Here is a 16,812-nt window from a genome sequence, read left to right as displayed (position 1 = left end):
TCCAGTGAGTCAGAAGTTTACATACACTCAATTAGTATTTGGTAGCATTGCCTTTAAATTGTTTAACTTGGGTCAACTTGGTTTCGGGTAGCCTTCCACAAGCTTTCCACAATAAGTTGGTTGGATTTTGTCCCATTCCCCCTGACAGAGCTGGTGTAACTAAGTCAGGTTTGTAGGCCTCCTTGCTCGCACATGCTTTTTCAGTTCTTCCCTCAAATTTTCTATGGGGTTGAAGTCAGAGCTTTGTGATGGCCACTCCAATACCTTGACTTTGTTGTCCTTAAGCCATTTTGCCACAACTTTGGAAGTATGCTTGGTATCATTGTCCATTTGGAAGACCCATTTGTGACCAAGTTTTAACTTCCTGACTGATGTAATGAGATGTTGCTTCAATATATCCACATAGTTTTCCTTCCACATGAAGCCATCTATTTTGTGAAGTGCACCATTCTGCCACCACTGTGCTTCACGTTTGGGATGGTGTTCTTCGGCTTGCAAGCCTCCCCCATTTTCCTCCAAACATAACGATGGTTATTATGGCCAAACAGTTCTATTTTTGTTTCATTAGACTAGGGGACATTTCTCCAAAAAGTATGATCTTTGTCTCCATGCGCAGTTGCAAACCAGACTTGTGGAGTTCTACAATTATTTTCTGAGGTCTTGGTTATTTTCTTTTGATTTATAAGTGAAATAATCCGTCTGTAAACAATTTTTGTAAAAAGTATTTGTGTCATGCACAAAGTAGATGTCCTAACAGACTTGACAAAAATATAGTTTGTTAACAAGAAATTTGTTGAGTGGTTGAAAAACACGTTTTAATGACTCCAACCTAAGTGTATGTAAACTTCCGACTTCAACTCTACATTATTATTTGGACTTTCTCCTTGGCCATTAGGCCAATATTAGGCATTTTAAATATATTCACGCCTAGAAGAGCCTCCATGCGTCCTATGGGAGACCTAGTCTGTAGGTCGGATTCCCAGACAATATTTGTAAGCGTGTTCCATCCAGAAGAACTTTGATTTGTGGATCACAGACCTTGTGTGTGTGTGTGTGTGTGTGTGTGTGTGTGTGTGTGTGTGTGTGTGTGTGTGTGTGTGTGTGTGTGTGTGTGTGTGTGTGTGTGTGTGTGTGTGTGTGTGTGTGTGTGTGTGTGTGTGTGTGTGTGTGTGTGTGTGTGTGTGCGTGTGCGTGAACCATGGCAGTCTGAATGTGATGGAAGCAGTGCATTGATGGTTTAGTGACACCTGGCATGGTGCAGCGATGCATACAACAACTAAGAGGTAGATCCCCCAGGATCCTGGTATGTGCACAGGCCTAGCTAATTAGTGTTGGTGCGGTGTGTGTGTGTGAGAGGCAACTGTAAGTATGAGAGGGAAAAAGTATGACTGTGAGCTGATATTATTGAATAAGGAAGAGAAGGACAGTGGAGACGCGATCAGATTGATAATTACACACTTAAGACTGCAGGCCATTCGCTTAATTGAGACTCAAGAGACTGTCACTGTACTCTGCTGCTACTGCATTTCAGTTCCACATTGTCATTACTGACAGAAGGAATGGAGATGAGATTTATTTTGGAGAAAAGTAGTCAACTGCAAAGAGTGAGACATTCGATCTAACTGGTGGGTAGTGATTTCAGGCATTCATTTGTGCCTCTGTGATGAGTGGGTGGATGAGTGGATGAGTGGGTGTGGGTGCAGCCCATCTCTCTCTCTCTCTCTCTCTTTCTTTCTGTCTCTCTCCTACATATTCTCTCTCTCCCTTCCCCTCCATCTCTTGCTCTCCACTACCTGTCTTTATCTCTGTGGAGGCTTCCCCCCCCCCCCCCCCGTGCTCGTTTGTCATCCGGGCAGGGGCCAGACGGAGATGGATGAGGTAATAGGAAGCCAGTCTGGGTCTTGTTCATTAGGGCACACCAGAGCACCAAATAAATTGCACCAGAAAACCAAAACCAAAGCGTTTCTTCTTAGACGAGTTTTGGCTGTTTTCTGGCTGTTTCCTTCCATTTGTTGTGTAATTAATAGGACCCTGTTGTCCGCTAGGGTATTATGTTTGTGCTGCCACACTACAGTACAGCATCCCATTATGTTTGTGCTGCCACACTACAGTACAGCATCCCATTATGTTTGTGCTGCCACACTACAGTACAGCATCCCATTATGTTTGTGCTGCCACACTACAGTACAGCATCCCTCTCTGCTGCCTGCCACATCAGGTGGGAGGAGAACGACTCCACACACAGCCGGAACCCCCCTCAAGGTCAGGTCATCTGTGACGAGCCTGCTCTTTTGTCAGACGGCAGTAGAGAACATGAAATTCGATAGTACACACATGCAAACAGACAGTCGTGCACACATTCACACAATCACAGCGCACACACACACACAATTTGTAATAGAAAAACATCAGAGCTGACGTTGTATTGCTAGTCTGTTAGGAATGCCACGGAGAGAATCGTTGTGTCTTTTGTTAAGATTTATTCAGATCAGTAATCCATTTCAACAGCACATAATTGACCTACAAGTAGTCATTCTCTAATTAGTTGCTTTAGTCATTTTATGGTATCAAACAAACATTACAAGTAATGAATAATCACATCTCTAGACTCGACTGACTCTACAGTATGGCTCTAAACGCTGTATCCTTCATAGTAATTTCAACATCAGACATTAAAATGCTCTGTTGTTTTGATCAGATACATATACCTGAATCTCTATGGAAAACCTACCTAAAGTAGACAGTAGAAAAGGACTTATTGCAATCCAAAACAAGGTTCCGTTACGTTTTCATGCTGGTCGTACCATGTTAAAACGGAAGACAGGGAAAAAAAGAGATGGATGAGAGTTGAAGGAAGGAAGCAATTGAGACAAGGGAGTGGTGGTGTTGAGGTGTTATCCTTCTTCCACCCCAGAGGACGTGAAGGGTTGTGGTCCCTCTGGTCGCTCGGTTTATGTGTCCTTTCCCCTGTGCTTGCAAGTACCAACTACTGCAGGCCACATTCAATCGGCCATTTGTCTCACAGGCCGCCAAATTGTGACCCCTGCCCTAACCCGAACTTTACTTCCTAATTAAGGAGAAATGTTATACTGTATTTAGAAAATGACAGTGTGAAGTTTGAAAGGAAAAACTAAATTGTGCTCCGACAAGGAAGGATGGTAATGGAAAAACATGATGAAAGACAAAAAAAAGAAAGCACTTGCTCATAATGCCAGATGACTAAAGAAAACATTTCCAAAATGGCTGCCTTGTACCTTGCCTTCCCGCCGCTATTTCCTCCTGCAGTCTTCACTTCTGGCCCACCTGGAAACTGATTCAAAGACGTCGGGACCAACACCCTCCTCAAACGCCAGCAGGAAGTACATTGTCTTCCTCACCTTTTCTCAATCAGCGATCCGCTCACCAAACTCCTGGCCGTCGGCCTCATAGTGGTGCACAGGCGTGTCGTCGCCATAGTCCTTGGCTCGCCAGAACACCCCCGCTGGGTCCAGTAGCTGGCGGTTCATCAAGTGGGTGAGGTCAGGCGTCCAGAGCTGCGAGGTGGCAATCACAGTGAGGCGGCCCGGACGTGCCAGCCACACGCCCCAGGGGTGAAGTGCAAAGCATGCAGGGAGAAGTCTAGGTGGTAAACGGCCATGTGGGGTCGGAGGAGACGCTCACCGTCCTGCCGCTTTCCGCCGCGCTGCTGCAGAGACTGGACCCTCTGGCGCATCACCTCGGTCAGATGGAGGTCGGGCTGGTTTGGGAAGCCATGTTGGTTTGGGTTCAAGAGGTCGAGCTTCAAGAGGTTGATGGTTCGAAAAGTGGGTGAAGGCTCGATCATGCTTTGACTGGCTGAGTCCTCTCACTCGCTCAGGAATCCCCTCTATCTCTCACTCTCTCTTTGTCACGTTCTCAGCATCTTTGTCTCACTCTTTCTCTCTCTCTCTCTCTTCTTTTCTTCCTCTCTCGCCGGTCAGTTAATGTGTCAGTTAGTGTGTCAGTTAACCAGTTAGTGTGTCAGTTAGTGTGTCAGTTAGTGTGTCAGTTAACCAGTTAGTGTGTCAGTTAGTGTGTCAGTTAACCAGTTAGTGTGTCAGTTAACCAGTTAGTGTGTCAGTTAACCAGTTAGTGTGTCAGTTAGTGTGTCAGTTAACCAGTTAGTGTGTCAGTTAGTGTGTCAGTTAACCAGTTAGTGTGTCAGTTGGTGTGTCAACTAGTCAGTTAGTGTGTGGAAGACTCTCGCACATGGCTTTAATACCCTCAGACGGGTGGTGGGTCTTGCCGTCTTGGTGTTCTTATTTGGCAAGATGAGCATTAGACACTAGGCAACTGGAGCTAATGACGTCTGCGGAGGATAATTTGAGATTTCCCTTGTGGAAACCAGAGACAGTTGTGTAGTTGTCACATATTTATCTCACATTTGTGCCATCGTTGTGCTTGGCTAGTGGAGGCCTGCCTCGCTCACTACATACTGTATTCTGCTAAGTATGACCGAAATCTGCTATATTTGGTGTGTCTGCCAAGTGACCCGTGGAGGGCTGGTGTCACAGGAATGGAATGGTATCAAACTGGAATGGAATGTGGTTGATACCTTTCCGTTCATTCGATTACAGCCATTACAATAAGCCAAGTCCTCTGAAATCTCCCACCACCAGCCTCCACTGCTCATAACACAAGGGGACGCATGCCTTCAACTTCAGATTGAAATGTATCAGGTAGAACAGATATATGATTGTCTGTCAGATAGAAACTGTGTTAAACATTGTATTTCTATCTGCTATGTTCAAAACATTTCCCCCCTGGGCCGTATTCATTAGCCGCAGAACAGACTGAAATAGGGAGAGACTACCTGAAATTGTCCATCAAGATGCGCTCATTTTAATTTTCTATTGCCAAATGTTTTGCTACAGTGTGCACTATTAAATATGGACCAGGTGATGGGGTAGCTCTGTGTGTCTGGTCTGATGGGCACCACTGCCTGAAAATTGTGTTATGGGATGGGAGGAGGGGACTGCAGGGGTGGATGGAGCTGCTGTTTCTGGCCACTCCATCCTTCGCAGAGTAGAGTTATTATAGAGCTTTATTGTGTTCTGGATGAAAGCCAAGATGGATATTCCTCTCTCTCTCTCTCTCTCTCTCTCTCTCTCTCTCTCTCTCTCTCTCTCTCTCTCTCTCTCTCTCTCTCTCTCTCTCTCTCGCTCTCTCTCTCGTTCTCTCTCTCTCTTTCTCTTCTCTCTCGTTCTCTCTCGTTCTCTCTTTCTCTCTCGTTCTCTCTTTCTCTCTCGTTCTCTCTCGTTCTCTCTCGTTCTCTCTTTCTCTCGTTCTCTCTCTCTCTCTCTCTCTCTCTCTCTCTCTCTCTCTCTCTCTCTCTCTCTCTCTCTCTCTCTCACTGTCGTTCTCTCTCTCTCTTACCTTCCCTTGCTCTCTCTCTCTTACCTTCCCTTGCTCTCTCTCTCTCTCTCTCTCTCTCTCTCTCTCTCTCACTGTCGTTCTCTCTCTCTCTTACCTTCCCTTGCTCTCTCTCTCTTACCTTCCCTTGCTCTCTCTCTCTCTCTCTCTCTCTCTCTCTCTCTCTCTCTCTCTCTCTCTCTCTCTCTCTCTCTCTCTCTCTCTCTCTCTCTCTCTCTCTCTCTCTCTCTCTCTCTCTCTCTCCAGGCCAAAGTCAGAGAAAAAGGAGCCAGAGAGAGCAAGGGGGGGGGGGTAGCTCCCACATGACTCGGGGTTTCCATGGTGCAGTGCTGTTTCTTTTATCCTCTCTTCTTAAAGGAGCCGCTACTACACACACACAAACACACACAGAAAAGCCTCTCAATCAGCAGAAGGAAGGGTCCATCGGAACCACACAGCTAGAACCTACCTACCGACCAGGGCTCTTAGTCCACCACTCCCCAGCATGCATCTCCAAGTACAGTGTAACTGATGTATGCAGACGCCTTAAGTGTGACCTTATTTGTGCCATACACCCCACCGCAGTCTGATGGGGAGCCACTGGGAAGGGGATGACTGGCAGGTAGTTCCATGCAGCTCGAATCGTTCCCCAGCCGTGTGTCCTGTTCCACCTGTTCTCGCTCTGGATTTATGCTAGCCAGAGCCCTGGTGATAAATTACATTAAATGTTCCCCTAAACCTCCGGAACGCATCGGCCGGCCTAGAGGGGACCAGGTGGGGGCACGAGGTATGCTGCAGCGGGGATGACAGCCTCACTCACAAGAGGGTGTGTATTTATGAGTTCGGCCGACACACAACTTGTAGGTTTGGCTTTCATAATATAACCAACACTCTCTTTTTCCTCCCTCTACTCATCTTGCATTTCCTCCACCCCTCTCCTCCCTCTCTTACCTTTCCCACACCCTTCACCCCTCTTCTCCCTCTCCCACGCCCCCTCTCCTCCCACTCCCACTCCCTCTCCCCCCCTCCACCCTCTCCTCCCCCTCCTACTTTTCCACACCCTCCACCCATCTCCTCCCACTCCCCCCTCCACCCCTCTCCTCCCTCTCCTACATTCCACCAACTCTCCTCCCTCTCCCACTCCCCCATCACCCCTCTCCTCCCTCTCCCACTCCACCCTCCACCCCTCTCCTCCCTCTCCTACTTTCCCACACCCTCCACCTCTCTCCTCCCTCTCCCACTCCACCATCCACCCCCTCCTCCCGTTGCCCACCCTTTCCCTCCCTCATTCCCAACCTCTTATCCCTCCACCTACACCTTCTCCGACCTCCTCCACTCCGTCCTCTCCACCCCCCCACACTTTCCCCTCCAACCTGCCCTCCCTTCAGGTCATCCCAGACTGGAAGGAGCAGGAGTGGGACACAGAGACGCCTGAGTCATATGCCGGAATCTTCCACTTCCGCTTCTGGCGCTTTGGCGAGTGGGTGGACGTGGTGATTGACGACCGGCTGCCCACGGTGGACAACCAGCTGGTCTACTGCCACTCAGATGACAGTAACGAGTTCTGGAGCGCACTGGTGGAGAAGGCCTATGCGAAGTTAGTCAATCAATCAATCAGTCAATGGCTTTATTGTACAAATTGGGAAATGTGTGGTACTGTCTTGGAGAAAAATGTATTATTCAATCCATGTGTCCATCAATCTATATATTGTCCCAATTTGGGAATATGATGTAAAGTCTGGGTTAAAAACAACAACATTAAAATGAAATGAACACCTATGGGACAGGGATAAAGAGAGAGTACTGTAGCAGCCCTGAGGGAATGTCATCTAATTAAAGATATGATGCTATGTTTAAGTCTCCCAATATTTGAGGTATGCAGAAAAAATCTTTAGAACGAAGACGCACTCACTCAATGTAATAAATATTTCCAATTGGTAACACTTTACTTAACGCCTGTAGGTTCAATGCTTTATAACATGTTATAAGCATGTCTTATAATAAGACCTAGTAATCTATTATGTACTTCTATCAATATTTTGACTGATTCAAAAGATGTACTATTCACTGTCCTTTTGATTAAGATGTAGAGTCACATATTAAGATTTGAAGTCAACTAAGGCTGCATTTACACTGGCAGCCCAATTCTGATCTTTTACCAATAATTGGGCAGAATATCAGAATGGGAATGCTGTTTAAGAATCTAGGCTCCTTTGTCATCCAGATGTCAACTGTGCATTGTAGACAACATTGATAGACGGATATTTGACTTCAGATGAAGAGCATGGCCCTTCCAACGCCAGGATTGGGGCGGCAGGGTAGCCTAGTGGTTAGAGCATTGGACTAGTAATCGAAAGGTTGCAAGTTCAAACCCCTGGGCTGACAAGGTACAAATCTGTCGTTCTGCCCCTGAACAGGCAGTTAACCCACTGTTCCTAAGCCATTAACCCACTGTTCCTAATAAGATTTTGTTCTTAACTGACTTGCCTAGTTAAATAAAGGTTTAAAAAAAAATTGTGGGTTTCGATTGTGGGTTCGATTCCCGGGGCCACCCATACGTAAAATTCATGTCGCATGACTAAATTTCATTAGATTAAAGTTTCTGCTAAATGGAATATATTATTTTTTATACTGAACAAAAATATAAACACAACATGTAAAGGTCCCATGTTTCATGAGCTGAAATAAAAGATCCCAGAAATGTTCCATATGCACAAAAACATATTTCTCTAAAATGTTTTGCACAAATTTGTTTACACACCTGCTAGTGAGCATTTCTCCTTTGCCAAGATAATCCATCCACCTAACAGGAGTGGCATATCAAGAATCTGCTTTAAACAGCATGATCATTACCTTGTGCTGGGGACAATAAAAGGCCACTCAAATATGTGCAGTTTTGTCACACTACACAATGCCACAGATGTCTCAAGTTTTGAGGGAGTGTGCAATTAGCATGCTGACTGCAGGATTATCCACCAGAGCTGTTGCCAGATAATTGTATATAATTTATCTACCATAAGCCGCCTCAATTCGTTGTTTTAGAGAATTTGGCAGTATGCCCAACCGGCCACACAACCGTAGACCACGTGTAACCACGCCAGCCCAGGACCTCCACATCCGGCTTCTTCACCTCCAGGATCGTCTGCACCCAGCCACCCAGACAGCTGATGAAACTGTGGGTTTGCACAACCTAAGAATTTCTGCACAAACTGTCTGAAACCGTCTCAGGGAAGATCATCTGCGTGCTTGTCATCCTCACCATGGTCTTGACCTGACTGCAGTTTGGCATCGTAACCAACTTCAGTGGGCAAATGCTCACCTTCGATGACCACTGGCACATTGAAGAAGTCTGCTCTTTACGGATGAATCCCGGTTTCAACTGTACCAGGCAGATGGCAGACAGCGTGTATGGCGTTGTGTGGTCAAGCGGTATGCTGATGTCAATATTGTGAACAGAGTGACCCATTATGGTATGGGCGGTCATAAACTATGGACAACGAACACAATTGCATTTTATCTATGGCAATTTGAATGCACAGAGATACTGTGATGAAATCCTGAGGCCCGTTGCTGTGCCATTCATCCGCCGCCATCACCTCATGTTTCAGCATGATAATGCAAGGCTCCATGTCGCAAGGATCTGTACACAATTCCTGGAAGCTGAAAATGTCCCAGTTCTTCCATGGCCTGCATACCCACCAGACATGTCTGTGCTTCTACACCTGCATTGCTTGCTGTTTGGGGTTTTAGGCTGGTTTCTGTACAGCATTTTGTGATTGAGCACCTTCGTTTGGGATGCTCTGGATTGACAGCGTGTTTCAGTTCCTGACAATATCCAGCAACTTTGCACAGCCATTGAAGAGGAGTGGGACAACATTCCACAGGCCACAATCAATAACTATGCAATGGAATAACTATGCAATGGAGATGCATGAGGCAAATGGTGGTCACACTAGATACTGGGTGTTTCTTTGTTGTTGTATTTTACCCCCATTTTCATGATATCCAATTGCGATCCAATTACAATATTTTCTCATTGCTGCAACTCCCCAACGGGCTCGGGAGAGGCGAAAGTCGAGTCATGCATCCTCCGAAACATGACCTGCCAAACCGCCCTTCTTAACACCCGCCCGCTTAACCAGGAAACAAGTCGCACCAATGTGTCGGAGGAAACTTCAACTGATGACCGAAGTCTGCAGGCGCCCGGCCCGCCACAAGGAGTCGCAAGAGCGCGATGAGGCAAGTAAAGCCCCCCGGCCAAACCCTCCCCTAACCAGGACGACGCTGGGCCAATTGTGCTCTGACCTATGGGACTCTCGGTCATGGATAGTTGTGACACAGCCTGTGATTGAAAGCGGGTCAGTAGTGACGATGCAGTGCCTTAGACTGCTGTGCCACTTGAGATCCACACTTCTATGTTTTTTTAAGGTATCTGTGACCAACAGATGCATATCTGTATTCTCAGTCATGTGAAATCTATAGATTAGGTCCTAATGAATTTATTTCTATTGACTGATTTCCTTATATGAACTGTAACTCAACAAAATATTTGTTGCATTTATATTTTTGTTCAGTGTATTTGAATTCATTCATTAAATTCCTCCTCCCGTCCCTGCAGAGTATACGGCTGCTACGAGGCCCTGGACGGTGGGAATACGGCGGATGCACTGGTTGACTTCACAGGGGGTGTGTCGGAGCCTATGGACCTGCTGGAGGGCCAGATGGCCACGGACGAGGTGGCCCGCAACCAGCTGTTTGAGAGGGTACTGAAGGTCCACAACCGGGATGGCCTCATCAGCTGTTCCATCCGGGTGAGTGATAGAGGAATTCTAAATTCCTTTATGTTTTAATTGCCAAAACCAATTTCGCACTCATTTCTAATTCATTAATGAGGTGTAAGTTCATTAATTATGCATGAAGTAGATCGAGACCAGTCTTAAAAGCCAGGTAAGAGCGTTTAATTCCAGAGAGTACTAACTACATACACAGATTTCCACAGGTTTTAAACTCAAAATGACATCATCAGTTTCCCACGATAGCCCCGTTGTTTTTTGTTTAGGTCCGGAGATGCTTTCTACTCCCCTCATAAACCAGACATTCCAATCTGTCTAAAAGATATACTTTTCTCCCACCAATGGAACATAACCCAAACATTCTTATCTTGTCTGAAAAGCTATATCATCATCTCTACCCCTAAACTTCCCAAGAGGCACAGACAATTAATTTTCAGTAACAGCTTAACCAAGAACTCATAATAGTATTAGAATAAATGGTTCTAATTAATCATGTATACATAATATATAATAATAATAATAATAATAATAATATATATGCCATTTAGCAGACGCTTTTATCCAAAGCGACTTACAGTCATGTGTGCATACATTCTACGTATGGGTGGTCCCGGGAATCGAACCCATTACCCTGGCGTTACAAGCGCCATGCTCTACCAACTGAGCTACAGAAGGACATAATTAATCATTTCAAATATAATTTCCTCTAACAGTGAGTCAGTCGGGAAGATCTGGTCGTCACCTGCTTTCATACCCACAAAGTCATAAATAAGCTCATTTCTACAATTTATCTTCTTAAAATTTTATTTCAAACCTAACCGTAACCCTAACCATACTGCTAAACTTATTAAACTAAGATCAAAACGTTTTTTAAATGATGCCAATTTTTACTTTGTGGTTGTGGAATCTGACTTTGTGGCAATAGAAGCTAGTGGAAACCGGAAGATCTGGACTAGACAGACATTTTGTATCATCGTGAGGGGGGTGCAAGGGGGTCATATCAAATTTGATGTGTCACATGTGCCAAATACAACAGGTGTAGGTAGACCTTACAGTGAAATGCTTACTTACAAGCGCTTAAAACCTTTTGTGACTAGGGGGCAGTATTTTCATTTTTGGATAAAAAATGTTCCCGTTTTAAAAGGGATATTTTGTCAGGACAAGATGCTCGACTATGCATATAATTGACAGCTTTGGATAGAAAACTCTCTGACGTTTCCAAAACTGCAAAGATATTGTCTGTGAGTGCAAGAGAACTGATGTTACAGGCGAATCCCAGGTAAAAATCCAATCAGGAAGTGCCCCATTTTTGAAAGCGCTGCATGCCAATGACTCCTTATATGGCTGTGAATGGGCTACGAATGAGCTTACGCTTTCTACGTATTCCCCAAGGTGTCTACAGCATTTTGACGTCTTTTTACGCATTTATGTTGAAGAATGGCTGTAAGGGACCACATTGAACAAGTGGTCACATGATGGCTCCCGCAGAAAATCTTGCGTAAAGTACAGAAGTAACCATTTTTCCAATTGCTTCTAATGAGAAACCAATTGTCCCGACAGATATATTATCGAATAGATATGTGAAAAACACCTTGAGGATTGATTCTAAACGACGTTTGCCATGTTTCTGTTGATATTATGGAGCTAATTTGGAAAAAAGTTTGGCGTTGTAGTGAAAATGTTGCCTGCTGCTAGCAGGGCATAATGCTATGCTAGGCTATGATAAACTTACACAAATGCTTGTCTAGCGTTGGCTGTAAAGCATATTTTGAAAATCTGAGATGACAGTGTGATTAACAAAAGGCTAAGCTGTGTCTCAATATATTTAATTTGCGATTTTCATGAATAGGAAGATTTTCCAGGGATATTTATGACCGCTGCGTTATGCTAATTAGTTTGAGGCGGTGATTACGCTCCCGGATCCGGGTTTGAGAGTCGCAAGATTAACCAACAATGCAGTTTTATGAAAAAAAGTGTTAAGAAAGTATTTACTAAATAAACTGAAGTAAACAATAAATAAAATGACAAATTAAAAAAATAAGAAAATAGAAAAATAACAAATAGTTAAAGAGCAACAATAAAATAACAGTAACGAGGGGGCACCAGTACAGAGTCAATGTGTGGTGGCTCAGGTTAGTCAGTTATGCAATCACAGTCATGTTCAGTACAAAACTTTAAGAAAATGCTTTGAAACAGGGAGGTACTACAATACCTGTACATTTTGTTTTCCATTGCAAAACGTGTTGCTGCATTGTGGGTTAATACAGCCCTGCTATTTAGGGGAAAAATAGTTTTGCAGTTGCAATATTTGGCAATCGTCATGATAATGTGCCATCCCGTCTATTTCAAAAGTTATAGTTAGTGTATCTTTGCAAGAGGAAAATGATCCATCTAACCATCCTATACTTTACTGATGATACTTAATTTGTGTGAGTGTGTACAGTATACAGGAACAGTCTCTTTATTGTCCCAATCAGGAAATGTGTGGAAAACAACATCAATAAAATCTAAGGAACACATTGGGGTAGGGTTACAGTCAGAATTATGGATTAACATGGGTAATCGGGATCCAGGGACTGTCCCTGGAACATTCTTCACATGTCCAGAAAAATGTAATGTCAGTTACAAAGTTTTTCCCCAATGTCGAACTAATGCAATTCCACAAAATACACAACATGCGCAGCATCAGATGAGCAAAAAATTCAATAGCTAATTATCCAAACAAAGCCGACTTCACACAAAGTCACCACATCTGGGGGGCGACAGGTAGCGTAGTGGTTAGAGCGTTGGACTAGTAACCGTAAGGTTGCAAGTTCAAATCCCTGAGCTGATAAGGTACAAATATGTCATTCTCCCCCTGAACAGGCAGTTAACCCACTGTTCCTAGGCTCTCATTGAAAATAAGAATTTGTTCTTAACTGACTTGCCTAGTTAAATAAATCCTGACTCCTGTCTCGCGTGAACATTCCTGAATGTAATCAATAGGTTGCATTATCAATGCACGTCTCTTGCTTATGCAAATCAAAATACAGCTCTATTCTCAAAATACAGCTCGACAACTCTCTGCTGTCTCATACTTGCTGCCCATATGAGAGCTTCACTAGAGAATGTGTGATCAACAAACGGTATGGATATTTTTAAAACAGAGTTTGTCCCCGTTAACTTCTTATGGCTGCAGGGGCACTATTGAGTAGCTTGGATGAAAGGTGCCCAGAGTAAATAGCCTGCTCCTCAGGCCCAGTTTCTAATATATGCATATTATTATTAGTATTGGATAGAAAACACTCTGAAGTTTCTAAAACTGTTTGAATGATGTCTGTTAGTATAACTCATATGGCAGGCAAAATCCTGAGAAGAAATCCAAACAGGAAGTGGGAAATCTGAGGTTGGTCGATTTTCAACCAAGCCCCTATTGAATACACAGTGGGGTGTTGGTTATGTTGCACTTCCTAAGGCTTCCACTAGGCTTCAACCGTCTTTAGAATCTTGAATGAGGCTTCTACTGGGATTTGGAGCCAGATGGGAGCTGTTTGAGTCAGTGGTCTGGCAGAGAGCCAGGTCCTGGTCACACGCATTTCACAGGTCCTTCTGTAGCTCAGTTGGTAGAGCATGGCGCTTGTAACGCCAGGGTAGTGGGTTCGATCCCCGGGACCACCCATACGTAGAATGTATGCACACATGACTGTAAGTCGCTTTGGATAAAAGCGTCTGCTAAATGGCATATATTATTATTATTATTACATGATAGCCACCTGCGTTCCATGGCTTTTCTACAGACAATGGAATTCTTTGGTTGGAACGTTATTGAATATTTATGAGAACAACATCCTAAAGATTGATTCTATACTTAGTTTGAAATGTTTCTTCGACCTGTAATATAACTTTTTGTAGTTTTCGTCCGACATTCGGCTGGACCTGCACGAGCATTTGGATTTGCATACTAAACTCGCTAACAAAAGTAGCTACTTGGACATAAATAATGGACATTATTGAACAAAACAAACATTTATTGTGGAACTAGGATTCCTGGGAGTGCATTCTGATGAAGATGATCAAAGGTAAGGGAATATTTATAATGTTATTTCTGATTTCTGTTGACTCCAACATGGCGGATAAAAAAAAATTCTGAGCGCCGTCTCAGATTATTGCATGGTTTGGCTTTTTCCGTTTTCCGTTTTTTTTTTTAATCTCAGTTTTGGAAACGTCAGAGTGTTTTCTTTCCAAAGCTGTCACTTGTATGCATAGTCGAGCATCTTTTCGTGACAAAATATCTTGTTTAAAAACGGGAACGGTTTTTTATCCAAAAATTAAAAGAGCGCCCTCTATATCCAAGAAGTCAAGGAGAGGTATTTCCATGTCTAACAATTGTATTTATCAAAATGTATTTCTGCAAAAGGATGTGGCTCTCTGCAATATCACCGGATGTTTTTGGAACTAGTGAACGCAACGCGCCAATGTATACTGAGATTTTTTATATAAATATGAACTTTATAAAAAAAACATACATGTATTGTGTAACATGAAGTCCTATGAGTGTCATCTAATGAAGATCATCAAAGGTTAGTGATTCATTTTATCTCTATTTGTGCTTTTTGTGACTCCTCTCTTTTGCTGGAAAAATGGCAGAATTTTTCTGTGAGTTGGTGATGACCTAACATAATCGTTTGTGGTGCTTTCGCTGTAAAGCCTATTTGAAATCGGACACTGTGGTGGGATTAACACCAAGATTACCTTTAAAACGGTATAAGATCATTTCGAATTTGGCGCCCTGCACTTTCACTGGCTGTTATATCGATATCGATATCAATCCTAAAAAGTTTTAAGATACCTTGATATTTAAACTATTTCCACAAATTCCACTCTTCATCTCCCCGTAATTCATGAGCTGATCTGCTATCCATACAATCAACTTGATGTTGACAAATATAGTATATTTTCTGTCATTCGTTGGAGGTTATCTAGCAAGCTTAGCAACTTGATTTAATGCCATTACAAAGTTTGTATGATTCGACAACGCTATACTCGTGGTGTGCTCTGTGGGTCCTGAGCGCACTATGTGTCAATATAGCTTACTGAAATGCGCTGAATTGATTGAGGAATATGATAACGCTCTGAATTTATGAACGTCCTGTTTTGCAATTCACAACAATGTCATTGGAGATCAAATATTACTGCATCATTACTAAATATTAGTTTAATTTGCTCTGAAATCTTTACATAGTGAGGCAGCCAATCTGATAAAATGGCGTGGTGCCCCTTTAAACGATTTAAAAGTGTCACTTTGCGGTATTTTCCGGGACTCTTGTTCCTTGTATTGAAACTTGGTTAATTTTCTGGAAAATATGAATCCAAATCAATGTAGGGTATGTAAACATATAAAAGTGGCATTGTTTAAAGTGGCTAGTGATACATGTATTACATAAAGATGGCAAGATGCAGTAGATGGTATAGAGTACAGTATATACATATGAGAAGAGTAATGTAGGGTATGTAAACATTATATTAAGTGGCATTGTTTAAAGTGGCTAGTGATACATTTTTACATCAATTCTTCCATTATTAATGTGGCTGGAGTTTAGTCAGTATGTTGGCAGCAGCCACTCAATGTTAGTGGTGGCTGTCTAACAGTCTGATGGCCTTGAGATAGGAGCTGTTTTTCAGTCTCTTGGTCTCTGCTTTGATGCACCTTTACTGACCTCGCCTTCTGGATGATAGCGGGGTGAACAGGCAGTGGCTCGGGTGGTTGTTGTCCTTGATGATCTTTATGGCCTTCCTGTGATATCGAGTGGTGTAGCTGTCCTAGAGGGCATGTAGTTTGCCCCCGGTGATGCGTTGTGCAGACCTCACTACCCTCTGGAGAGCCTTACGGTTGTGGGCGGTGATACAGGCGGTGATACAGCCCGACAGGATGCTCTCGATTGTGCATCTGTAAAAGTTTGTGAGTGCTTTTGGTGACAAGCCGAACTTATTCAGCCTCCTGAGGTTGAAGAGGTGCTGCTGCGTCTACTTCACCACGCTGTCTGTGTGGGTGGACCAATTCAGTTTGTCGGTGATGTGTACGCCGAGGAACTTAAAACTTACTTTCCTCTCCACTACTGTCCCGTCGATGTGGATAGGTGGGTGCTTCCTCTGCTGTTTCCTGAAGTCCACAATCATCTCCTTTGTTTTATTGACATTGGGTGTGAGGTTATTTTCCCGACACCAGACTCAGAGGCCCCTCACCTCCTCCCTGTAGGCCGTCTCGTCGTTGTTGGTAATCAAGCCTACCACTGTAGTGTCGTCTGCAAACTTGATGATTGAGTTGGAGGCGTGCATGGCCACGCAGTCGTGGGTAAACAGGGAGTACAGGAGAGGGCTCAGAACGCACAATTGGGGGGCTCCAGTGATGAGGATCAGCGGGGTGGAGATGTTGTTACCTACCCTCACCACCTGGGGGCGGCCCGTCAGGAAGTCCAGTAGCCAGTTGCACAGGGTGGGGTCTCGAGCTTGATGATGAGTTTGGAGGGTACTATGGTGTTAAATGCTGAGCTGTAGTCGATGAACAGCATTCTCACATAGGTGTTCCTCTTGTCCAGATGGGTTAGGGCAGTGTGCAGTGTGGTTGCGATTGCATCGTCTGTGGACCTATTGGGGTGGTAAGCAAATTGGA

General features: G+C 44.0%; 1 protein-coding gene and 1 pseudogene across 1 annotated transcript in view; one reads left to right on the top strand and one right to left on the bottom strand.

Moving 5' to 3' along the window:
• The window catches only part of LOC123994814 (calpain-5-like), a 57,275-nt gene that overhangs the window by 27,847 nt on the left and 12,616 nt on the right, over positions 1-16,812 (top strand). Inside the window, exons 3-4 of the mRNA XM_046297827.1 lie at positions 6,759-6,967; positions 9,989-10,181. Of these exons, the coding sequence (XP_046153783.1) occupies positions 6,759-6,967; positions 9,989-10,181 (402 nt within the window). The remainder of the gene's footprint in view (positions 1-6,758; positions 6,968-9,988; positions 10,182-16,812) is intronic.
• LOC123994823 lies at positions 2,952-3,857 on the bottom strand (annotated as a pseudogene).

Source organism: Oncorhynchus gorbuscha, linkage group LG02, assembly GCF_021184085.1.
Source record: "Oncorhynchus gorbuscha isolate QuinsamMale2020 ecotype Even-year linkage group LG02, OgorEven_v1.0, whole genome shotgun sequence".
Lineage (NCBI taxonomy): Eukaryota > Metazoa > Chordata > Actinopteri > Salmoniformes > Salmonidae > Oncorhynchus > Oncorhynchus gorbuscha.
The sequence above is the reverse complement of the archived record's forward strand: the minus strand, read 5'-3'. Positions and strand labels throughout refer to the sequence as shown.